Source organism: Exserohilum turcica (genome assembly GCF_000359705.1).
Source record: "Exserohilum turcica Et28A unplaced genomic scaffold SETTUscaffold_3, whole genome shotgun sequence".
NCBI classification, from domain to species: Eukaryota; Fungi; Ascomycota; class Dothideomycetes; order Pleosporales; family Pleosporaceae; genus Exserohilum; species Exserohilum turcicum.
In genome coordinates, this window is record NW_007360136.1 from 3,448,989 (window position 1) to 3,460,694 (window position 11,706).

The following is an 11,706-nucleotide window of genomic DNA, read 5'->3' on the forward strand; positions in this document are numbered from 1 at the left end:
CCATGTTCTAGGGGTAAATCAAGATGCTTGTGAATGTCTCATACAATTACTGTATTGTCCATGTGTGAGACCGCCACACCCAGCACTTCTATACAAGTCAATCCTATTAAGAGTCCTAATCTGGTACCGGTAGACAATAGGCTATGTTCTCACAGTTCCTTCTAGCCCGGTACCCGGCCACGTGCCTCTCTTAGCTGCTGTTCCTTGGCTATCGTCAGTATCAAGCATCGACTCAGCGAGTTCATTGTCAACAGGATACCCTTCAACAGGATCAGATCCATTGTGGGGCAACGAGACTTTGTGTTCATACAAGCGCACGCCCAGCATGCCGAGCCTAGCACAAGCTGTCGTACCTTCCCAAAAAGCAATGGGCATGTTCTAGATCGACGGCTAGAATTTCCAGGTTATCATGAAACTCCACATAGTCTCTAGCGAGATGAAATGGGTCAACATGGTCATTGACGCCTTTGCTGCAGAATGCTTTCGCGGGCTCAAACCCGAGGAATCCTGCTTATTGGAGCAGTGGACAGCCCTTACAAAACCTTGAGCGCCTAGCTACGTGGTGAACACGACAGAACTGCAGGTATCAAAAGCTTGAAATTCAATGAATTGACGATAGAAGCCAATGTAATGGATAGTAATTTGCAAGAGAACGACAGGGAGGACTTCAGCGTCTTATTAGCCAATTGCTACGTAGAGATATCGACAGAATCCTGTAACGACATATACGACTTTATGGACGAGTTGCTTGGTGCTTGAGCAGTGTTTGAATGATAGATGTGCTCTAGCCGGGATTCGGGATATCAAGCGTTTTTATCACATTGACTAGCTCCTGCATCGGTCTTTTGTCGGAGAAACTCACCGGAAATTGGAATTAGTTGTCAACCTTAACCCGAAGATGAGCATTTTTATTCGTCTATTAGTAACATTGGAGAGCAGCATGATACCACGTAGTGCAAAATAGATTGGGCTGCGAAAATACCTAATACCGCACAACACCATTCACATCAACTGGCACACCTCTCAACTCATACCCCTCCTTCATCGCCACCTCCCACTGCTCCGTCACAATCCTCTCCCTCTCTTCATCCCGAATCACAAACCGCGCCTTGAACGGACCCGGAGTCGTAAATCCCGGATTCGGATAAGCCTTTTCACTCAGGTCCATTTTCCCCTCGGTGATCCCATCATCCGAAATCGGAGGTCGAATCTCAAACGCCCAGAGCATTCCCGCTAAAGCAATCCCGAGGGAATTCTCCGCCACGCGAGCACCAGGACAGGTGCGTCGGCCAGTGCTGAAAGTAAAGTGGTCGCGTTTGTATGGGTCGGACATGGCGGCGTATTCGGAGCTGTAGAGGTCGTGGTGCAGGTAGCGTTCAGGCATGAAGTCGTGAGGGTTGGAGAAGCGGGTGGGGTCGAAGTGGAGGTAGGCGGTATTGGCGAGGAGGACGGTACCTTTGGGAATGATGTGGTTTTTGTATGTTACGTCGTTGTCAGTGAAGTGCCGGACTCCCGGAGCGAGGATGGGATTGAGGCGGAGCATTTCTTTCACGCAGGCTCGGACGTAGGGTAGGCGGCGGAGGTCTTCGAAGCGCGGACAGCGTGAGGGACCGACTACGCGCATAATCTCTTCTTGGGCTGCGGTTTGAACTCGGGGGTTGGCGGCGAGGTGGAGGACTAGGCTGTTGAGTGTAGCGGCGGAAGTTTCAAATCCAGCTTCCACGAGACCACCGCAAATCCAGGCCAAGTCTTCTTCCGTAAGGCCTTTTGCATACCATGTGTCTCTGTGCTCAATGATCTCGCGACCGTAGCACTCTGGTGCCTTTCCGGCAGCGTGCTGACGCTCGAGTCGACGCCAGAGATCCATTTTGATCTTGAGCACTTCTTTGCCGCATTCTTCAGCTTCTCTGCGGCCAGGCTGGAGCCATTTAGGCAGGATCTGGAGCAGCGGTAGCTCGTCCACGATAAAGTACGGTGGGAGTGTCTTGCGCATGATTGCTTGACTTCTCATTGCATTGTGTACGTCCGGGTCATTGATATCCTTGACGCGGGTGCCGAAGGTGTTGGTCATAACAATACTGAAAGCAAAGCGACGCATATGAGAGTAGAATCTCTGCGAGTCGCCGTTGTTTGTCGCGAGGTCGAATAGTAGTTGCTTCGTCTCGAACTCTTGACTTGGCACAAATGTGGAGGTCATGGGCACAGAAGTTATCTGGCGCACGACTGATCGTTGCGCTCGCCATTGCGGCCCGTAAGGCATTGTCGGCATTCGCATCCCTCCCGTAACAACATCATGTCCGAGTGGGCTTGGTGCTTTTGAGGAGGTGTTCACAGCTTGCTTTTCAAGTATCTCGCGAACCGCCTCTGGAGTATTGATCACCACCCAATTATACCAGCCGATGCGGACCTTGAAGATGTCTCCATAGTCCTCTGCCCACTGTCGGAAAAGTGCCGTTGCATTTGATGGCAGTTTCAAGCCCAGACCCACGACGGGGTGGAGTCTCGGACCTGGAATTGTATCGATTCTGCGATCGTGTCGTAGGAATGCGATAATTAGTAGGATCGTTGGAATTACGACGAAGAGGAACAAAATACGACAGTTCTGATATAATGTCAAAGGGTATTCCATCGTGTCGACAGACTGTGGAAAGGATAAGAATAGGGAAAAACTGCAATTAGACATAATATCTTGAGGACGAATACCTGCTTGACGAGCGCGATAGATACCTACAAACTGTGCCCTGGGATTAGGTCATTTATTGCATGAGTTTACACGGTGTGGTTGTCTACAGCAATGTTCTCGGGTTGTGGAGGATTCCCCGAAGTCCAAACCCAAACCCGAGGGTCAGTCCCGCAGCACATACGGCAGTGGGTCAAATCTCCACATTGAATGTTCATGCCCTAGCGGACAAGGTTTGCCAATACACTCATGATTAGCCGCGTCCTTAATCCACCCACCTTTAGCGTACATTGTGCGTGTGCCGCACGTGTCAAGACCCGAAGAGCAAGCTGATAGTATGAGCAATTGCAGTCGTCGGTAATCACTGCTCGTGCCGGTAATAATCAGTGTAGGCAGAGCATGAGAGACCGGCACTCGTCACCCCATACATCCGATTCCCGGATCCACTCATCGCCATCTGAGCCGTTGGTAGACCTCGTCGGCAGAGTCCACAAGGTCAGCTTCGCTCATTATGACCGAGACAGGGGACATGTGCTCATCTCAGCAGCCTCTTTAAATACCTGACTTTCTCACGCACTTTATGAGGTATTAAGAGCTTTCAGATAGCCAAGATCACTTCAATTCGTCTTTCTTCTTCCAGCCCATACTCTCAACGCCAACGTCCTAGCTTGACCCAGACTACACGAAGACACCAACCCACACAAGAATCGTGTATACTTTTAGTATAGCACGAACAAGAATAATACAAGACCGGATTAGAAAGAGAAGCCTATACAGTCAACATGTCTGGACAACAGAAACTTTACCTTTTTGGTGATCAGACTTATGAGGTCCAATCACGCTTGAAAGAGCTTCTCCAGTACAGGACGAATCCAGTGCTCGATGACTTCCTTCTCAAGTCATACGACGCCATTCGAACCAACATCTCCAATCTTCCTATTCAGATCCGCGATAATCTGCCAAGGTTTACAGCTATCGATGACCTTCTCCTGATGGAGCCGACTTCGGGCAAGCGATGCATTCCTCTAGAGATGGCATTGACATGCATGTATCAGCTGGGGGTTTTCATCAGCCAGGAAGAGTCTGATTACCCAAGTTCAGACAACTCTCGCTTCCTTGGTCTTTGTACAGGTACTCTGGCTGCGGCGGCAGTCAGCTGCAGTCGTAGCACACTTGACCTGATTCCTCTTGGAGTGGCAGCTGTTGTTACTGCTTTCAAGACCGGCATGCATGTCACTGATGTTGCACAACGTGTTGAGCCTTCTCAGGGAGCTCAGACCGACCGCAGCTGGTCTATGCTTGTCGGTGGTACCGATAGTGCAACTGAGGCTGTCAACAAGTTCCTCCAGGAGACCGACCTACCGTTGACCGACAGACCTTACATTTCCGCAGTGGCACCTAGTGGAATCACGGTCAGCGGACCCCCGAATGCCTTGGCTCAACTTGCAGATTCGAAGCATTTCAAAGGCATTCGAACAAAGAGCATTCCAATTTATGGCCCTTACCACTGCCTTCATCTCTCCTCACCGGATGACGTCGAAGAGATCTTAGTAGACCTGGATGAGAAGATCTCTGAGCGCGCTAGTCAAACTCCAGTGCTTTCGACTTCAGGAGTCGTCCTCGGCATCAACAACTTCGGGACTTTGCTGAAGGAGGCGGTCTCGCAGATCTTGCTGCAGCCAATCAGCTGGCCCAACATCATCGATGAAGTGCAAAAATGGCTCTACGCCGCCGACCCTGAGTCTTTCAAGATCGATGCCATCGCCACGACAGCAGAGCAGCTGATCTACAATGCTCTCAAGCAGACCGGCCTTAAGAGATTGATTTCCTCTCAGCCAGCCCAAGTCAAGCTAGCTGTGCCAGAACAGACAAATGGTAATCCAAAGCAGCCAAAGCTTGCTATCATCGGTGCATCTGGTAGATTCCCAGGCGCTAAGGACAACGAGGCGTTCTGGAACCTGCTATATCAAGGCCTCGATGTTCATAGAGAAGTTCCCGACTTTCACTGGGATGCCAAGAGCCACGTCGATCCTTCGGGCAAGAAAAAGAATACTAGTGCTACGCCTTTCGGTTGCTGGCTAGATAATCCCAAGGAATTCGACTGCAAGTTCTTCAACATCAGGTGAGATCAACCAAGAGGACAGTCAAGCGAAAATGCGACGTTGCTGACCTCATGCGATGAATGCAGTCCGCGCGAAGCGGCAGAAGTCGATCCTGCGCAGCGTATCGCCTTGATGACTGCTTACGAGGCCATCGAGCAAGCAGGTATCGTACCTGACGCCACACCGAGCACGCGGCGCGATCGTGTCGGTGTCTTCTATGGTGTCACCTCCAACGACTGGATGGAGACCAACTCTGCCCAGCAGATCAGTGAGTTCAAACAAGCATTCCCCGAGAGAGTTCATCCACTAATGCTGATCGTATAGGCACCTACTTCATCCCCGGAGGCAATAGAGCTTTCATCCCGGGTCGTATCAACTACTATTTCAAGTTCAGCGGCCCATCTTATGCGGTCGATACTGCATGCTCTTCAAGCTTAGCGGGCATCCACATTGCTTGTAATGCTCTTTGGCGTGGCGATATTGACACGGCGATTGCAGGCGGTACTAATGTACTGACAAATCCTGACATGACTGCTGGACTCGACAGAGGACACTTTCTCTCCCGCACAGGAAACTGCAAGACCTTTGATGACGGTGCAGATGGATACTGCAGAGGCGAAGGTGTTGGTACCGTGATCATCAAGAGACTAGATGATGCCATCGCCGATAGGGATCCTATTCAAGCTATTATCCTCGGCGCTTACACGAACCACAGTGCAGAGAGCGAGTCGATCACTCGTCCTCACATCGGTGCTCAAAGTGCAATCTTCAAGAAGATTCTGAACCAAGGCGCCGTGGATCCTTACGACATTAGCTACGTTGAGATGCATGGCACAGGTACTCAGGCCGGAGATGCCACTGAGATGACTAGCGTGCTTCAGACTTTTGCACCACCTCTTGACGAAGTCAAGAAGCCACGTTCCGAGGAGCAGCCTCTGTATCTTGGAAGCGGTAAAGCAAACATCGGTCATGGAGAAGCTGCGTCTGGTGTATCGGCATTAATCAAGGTCCTTCTCATGATGCAGAAGAATACGATCCCACCCCATGTTGGTATCAAAACCAAGATCAACCACAAATTCCCGACCGATCTTGACAGGAGAAACGTTAACATCGCTCTGAAGCCTATCCCATGGGAGCGTACCGGATCTCAGCCAAGGCGCACATTTGTTAACAACTTCAGCGCTGCAGGCGGCAACTCGGCATTGTTATTGGAGGATAGTCCAGTTTTCGAGAAACTTGAAGACAATGATCCAAGGACCGTCCACGTCATTGCAGTCTCTGCCAAGAACGGTGTGTCTCTGCAAGGCAACCTCAAGTCGATACATAAGCACTTGAAGCAGAACCCAGACCTCTCTCTCAGTCAATTGTCCTACACCACGACAGCTCGACGCATGCATCACCAGCATCGTGTCATGCTTGCTGGCAAGAACTCGGAAGAATTGTGCCAGCAGATTGAAAAGGCCATTCAGGACAAGGCAGGCATGACCAGACCCAAAACCGCTCCAAGGGTTTTGTTCACGTTCACAGGCAATGGCGCTCAATATCCAGGTATGGCCCGTGAGCTCTTCGACAATTTCTCCGTCTTTCGCACTGAGATGCGCTGCCTCGACAAGATCGGTCGTAGTCTCGGATTCCCATCTATGCTTCCTGTCATCCAATCCGACGAGCTAGACATTGGCAAGTTCGCTCCAACTCCAGTCCAGCTTGCAACAACATGTATGCAGATCGCATTGGCCAGACTCTGGTCTTCTTTCGGCATCCACCCTGCTGCCGTGGTCGGTCACTCTCTCGGCGAGTACGCTGCTCTGAATGTAGCAGGTGTCTTGTCTGACACTGACACCGTATACCTTGTCGGCAAGCGTGCTCAGCTTCTGGAGGCAAAGTGCCAAGTCGGCACTCACTCCATGCTCGTCGTCAGAAGTGACGTGAGGACTGTCTATGGCGCGCTTCAGGATCGCCAGTTCGAGGTCGCATGCATCAACTCGCCAGTTGAGACCGTGCTCGCAGGACCAAATGAAGACATCACAACCTTCAGCGAGATCCTTAATGAGGCCGGTATCAAGTCGACCTTGCTCAGGGTTCCTTATGCTTTCCATTCTTCGCAAGTGGACCCCATCTTGGAAGACTTCGCTGGATTGGCTTGCGGTGTCAAGTATTCCACACCACGCGTGCCTGTTCTGTGCCCACTAGATGGCCGCGTCGTCGAAAAGGCCGAAGTGTTTGTTGCCGAATACTTCTCTCGCCACTGTCGCGAGCCAGTGGACATGATTACAGCACTCGAGCAAGCTCAGTCCAAGGGTTTCATTACAGATTCCACCATGACCCTCGAGATCGGCCCACATCCGGCTGTCAGTGGCATGGTCAAGGCCAACCTACCAAAGGTGGCGAATCTACCTTCGCTGCAGCGTGGCAGAACAGCTTGCCAGACTCTGACTGCCGCACTTAAGTCCTTGTATATGGCAGGAGCCGATCTCAGATGGTCGGAGTATCACCGCGACTTCTCCTCGGCCCAGAGGGTAGTTCAGCTTCCAGCCTACTGCTGGGATTTGAAGGAGTATTGGATCCAATACATCAATGACTGGTCACTGCGCAAGGGCGATGCTCCTCTAGTTCTCGAACAGAGGACTTCCAAGCTTGAGAGTACTACCATCCACAACATTGTCGAAGAGACTGGCGATGCCGAGAAGGCACAAATCGTGGTCGAGGCTGATATTGCTCGCAAGGATCTCAGTCCACTCGTACAAGGGCATGAAGTCGATGGCATTCCACTTTGCACACCTAGCGTTTACTGCGATATCGCACTTACCCTCGGTACATACCTTGTCGACAAGTATCGACCAAAGCAAGAGCAGAGACTGGTCGACGTCGGAAATATGGACATCTCCAAGGCTTTGATCCTCAACTCGGCAGGAAACAAGCAGCTGCTCCAGGCTCACGCTGACGTTGACTGGGCCAAAAATGCGGCCAGCATTCGTTTTATGTCGTTCAATTCCAAGCAGAAGCTCCAAGAACATGCTCGCTGCGTGGTGCGCTTCCAGGACCGCAGCCTCTTGACCAAGCTTGAGGGAGAGAAGGCAGCCATCAAGAAAAAGATGCAGGCTCTTCGTGAGGGTATTTCCAAGGAGACCGTAGCGCGTTTCAACAGACCAATGGTCTACAGAGCGATCCGTCCTCTTGCTCGATTCCACGATGATTATCGTGCTATCGACGAAGTCGTGCTGGACAGCAATACTCTTGAGGCGACTAGCAAGCTCAGCTTCGGAACTGTCAAGAGAGATGGTTGCTACCACACTCACCCCGCAGTCATTGACGCTCTGACTCAGTCATGTGGTTTCACAATGAACTGCAACGACAGTGTTGACCTTGATAAGGAAGTTTTCATGAACCACGGCTGGGGCAGCTTCCAGATCTTTGAACCAATCAACCTCGACAAGACCTTCACCACGTACACCCAGATGCACGAGGGCAAAGACAAGCTGTGGCACGGAGATGTCGCCATCTTCGATCAAGATGACAAGATCGTGGCAAGCTTCAGGGGAATCGCCATTCAGAATGTGCCACGCCGTGTGCTCAAGGTGATTCTTAATAACGAGAGTCGCAGCGTCCAGCCCAAAGGTACCAATGCCGCTGCAAAGGCTGCACCTGTTGAGAAAGCGGAGCCTGCTAGCCTTAAGGCCAAGCCTACTGAGAAGGCTAAGCCTGCTGCAGCAAAGGCTGCTGCTCCCTCCAAAGCACTTCCAGCTCTAGCAATCATTGCTGAGGAGAGCGGCATCTCCGAGTCGGACCTTGACGATGATACTGTATTCGCCGATGCAGGTATTGACAGTCTGATGGGTCTCACCATATCTGCTCGTTTCAAAGAGGAGCTTGACTTGGACATCGACTTCAACTCTCTTTTCTACGAATACCCTGCTGTCAAAGACCTCAGGAGATTGCTTGGTGATTCCGCCAGCGCGCCGGCAGCTCCAGCTGCTGAGAGCAATGAATCTGTTTCGGAGACCAGCAGTGACTCTGGTGCTGAGGTGACAAGAAACTGTTCTAGTGCATCATCTGATGCAGGCACGGGCGTCACCACTCCCGACCGCGCACCATCCTTACCAGATCACGAGAAGATTGCCACTGGCGCGAACTCTCATGTCTTCCAGAGTGCTTTGTTAATCATCTCTGAGGAGAGTGGTGTGGCATTGGAAGACCTCACTGATGACACTGACTTCGCTGACAGTGGTGTTGACTCGCTACTCTCTCTCGTTGTCGTCAGCCGACTTCGTGATGAACTCGAGCTCGACATCCAGCACGAGTCGCTGTTCTTGGAATGTCCAACAGTGCGTGATCTCAGGATCATGCTGTGTGGAGACACTGCTGGCAGTGATGATCTGCCTCCACCACCTACCGAGGGAATGGAGGATCCTTCAAAGCCTAGCGGAGATGCACAGTCAGAAGCTCGCCAGGTCTCCATGATTACTGAAGCGCAGATTGCTGCTCTACCAGCTCGCAAGAAAGCTGTCGACGATTTGGTCGAGAAATACACAGCGGGTTTCAAGGCTCCGGTTCCCAACCCCAATGGTGAAATGCCAGCCCAGAATGAGAAGGTCATCCTCGTGACAGGTGCAAGTGGCAGTCTTGGAGGTCATCTCACCTATCATTTGGCCCAGCTCGAACATGTCAAGACTGTGGTTTGCCTCAACCGCGAGAACAGAAATGAGAAGTACGCTCGCCAGCACAAGGCCATGAAAGAGAAGGGAATCCGCTTCCCAGAAGAGCTTAAGCACAAGCTCCGTGTCTTTCAGACTGATACTAGCAAGCCGATGTTTGGCCTTGAAAAGGCAGAGTACGAGAGCTTGACCAGTTCCGTCACGCATCTCATCCACAATGCCTGGCCAATGTCTGCTAAGCGACCACTTTCTGGCTTCGAGTCGCAATTCCAAGTCTTCCGCAATGCAATTGACTTTGGCTGTGACATCGTCTCCAAAAGACCAGCAGGCTTCAAGTTTGGATTCCAGATGGTTTCTTCCATCGGCGTTGTTGGGCATTACGAGCTTGAGAATTACAGGCCCGGAACTGGCATGAAACAGATTGTACCAGAAGAGCGTGTTGGCATCAACGCAGTCTTGACCAATGGTTATGGTGAGGCCAAATGGGGCTGCGAAAGAATGCTAGACGAGACCCTTCACAAGCATCCAGAAAACTTCCGAACCATGGCCGTCCGTCTTGGACAGATCGCAGGCTCCAAGACATCTGGGTACTGGAACCCAATGGTAAGTATATCAGAGAGCCAATAGAGGATTGTAAATTGCTAACTCGAACACAGGAACACTTCGGCTTCCTAGTCAAAAGTTCGCAAACCCTCAACGCCCTCCCCGACCTTGACGGCGGCCTCTTCTGGACCCCCGTCAACGACATCGCTGGCGCCCTCTCAGATCTTGTTCTCGCCGATAATTCCCCTTACCCCATCTACCACATTGAAAATCCCGTTGGCCAATCCTGGACCGACATGACGAAGATCATCGCAGAAGCTCTGCACATCGAGAACATCATCCCCTTCGAAGACTGGCTCGAAAAGGTGAAGAATGCTCCGCAAAAGGACAATCCGGCTTCCACTTTGTTGGACTTCCTCGATGACAACTTCTTGCGCATGAGCTGTGGTGGGCTTGTGTTGGATTGTAAGAAGACTTTGGAGCATTCGCCGATTCTGGCGGCGTGCGGGCCTGTGAGTGATATTGTTGCGCAGAAGTATATACAGATTTGGAAGGAGATTGTAAGTGATGCTTTGCTTCCCTCTTTGGTCTTGCTGAGAGATACTGCTACGGGCATACGCTGACAGTCTATCGTAGGGCTTCTTGAAATCTACTGCAGAAGACCGAGCGAATCACAAGGAGATCAGAGAACGTCTTTGGGGTTCAGCTCCTGCGGTGACAAATCAGTGAAACCTAGTTAGCTCGCGCGTTGAAGTGAGGTCTTGGGCGTTTTTTCCTAGCAGTTTTGGCAATGAGGCGTTGGAGTTTGTGTATAGAAAGAATCGTAGTAACATAGTTTGTAAGCAAGTGACACGTACAAGCGAGTAACGGACCCCATCAATTTTGTGCACCTCTGATGCTACATCACTTAACAGCATGACTCGTTGTAGTTAGCTGACGTGTTTAATCACTGAGACTACTACCTTTTTCCGGCATTACGAACTTCATTGATAAAGACTATCATCACTGCCAATTACTTGCACTGGATTCGGATGCATATTCTGTTTTTTTCTTGGACACGTCCTGGGGTTATGACCACTTGGTCTACAAGCCCCGCAGACCCGTTGATCTAGCTGGGTCTTCTCGTTACGTTCCTTATCACAAGACTTGTTTGGTGTTTTACGTGTAGTAGAAGCACAATTTACTACTTGTAACACGCCTGGACCAAGCTTTCTGGTACCGCCTGTCTGAATCCGCTTCCTATCATGTACTACTTGCTCCGTGATCTCTACTAATCGCTTTTCAAGGCCAGTAATACGAGCTGCTTAAACAAGCATACCTACTCTGCTAGATTTCCCCTTGCTTACCCTAAGGCAATCCAAATCCCAAGAGGTACACCAAGGGAAATCTCTAGCGCCTTCTTCTCTCTCAAGCTAGGCCACGGATACTTTAACGCCTACCTAGAGAGAGTGAAAAAGAGAAACTCAAACCTCTGCGATTGTGGGAGAGTACAGACACCAGATCACCTTCTCCTATACTGCTGGCACTACAACACAGAAAGGCAAGCGCTAAAAGCAACTCTTCGCGAGAACTACCTAACAATCCAACTACTCCTCCACACTAGCAAAGGCAGAGAGGCGACTTTAGCTTTCATTGCTAAAACTAGAGTAGGGACTAGAGGCTGGCATCTAGGCCAAGAACAAGATAAACTAAAAATAGACGAAGAACAGAGAGACACTAACCTAAAACT

The 11,706-nt window shown here is 50.8% G+C and overlaps 2 protein-coding genes across 2 annotated transcripts; one reads left to right on the forward strand and one right to left on the reverse strand.

Moving 5' to 3' along the window:
- Window positions 1-982: 982 nt before the first annotated feature.
- Window positions 983-2,971, reverse strand: SETTUDRAFT_32715 (uncharacterized protein; the record flags this gene model as incomplete). Its single annotated transcript, XM_008028875.1, has 2 exons — window positions 983-2,741; window positions 2,865-2,971. The coding sequence occupies 2 exons, from the start codon at window positions 2,969-2,971 to the stop codon at window positions 983-985; spliced, it is 1,866 nt and encodes a 621-aa protein (XP_008027066.1).
- A 491-nt stretch (window positions 2,972-3,462) lies between these two features.
- SETTUDRAFT_21011 (uncharacterized protein) lies at window positions 3,463-10,706 on the forward strand (the record flags this gene model as incomplete). The annotated part of the gene is made up of 5 exons (XM_008028766.1): window positions 3,463-4,802; window positions 4,869-5,050; window positions 5,107-10,037; window positions 10,091-10,537; window positions 10,614-10,706. The coding sequence occupies 5 exons, from the start codon at window positions 3,463-3,465 to the stop codon at window positions 10,704-10,706; spliced, it is 6,993 nt and encodes a 2,330-aa protein (XP_008026957.1).
- Between the last annotated feature and the right edge of the window lie 1,000 nt (window positions 10,707-11,706).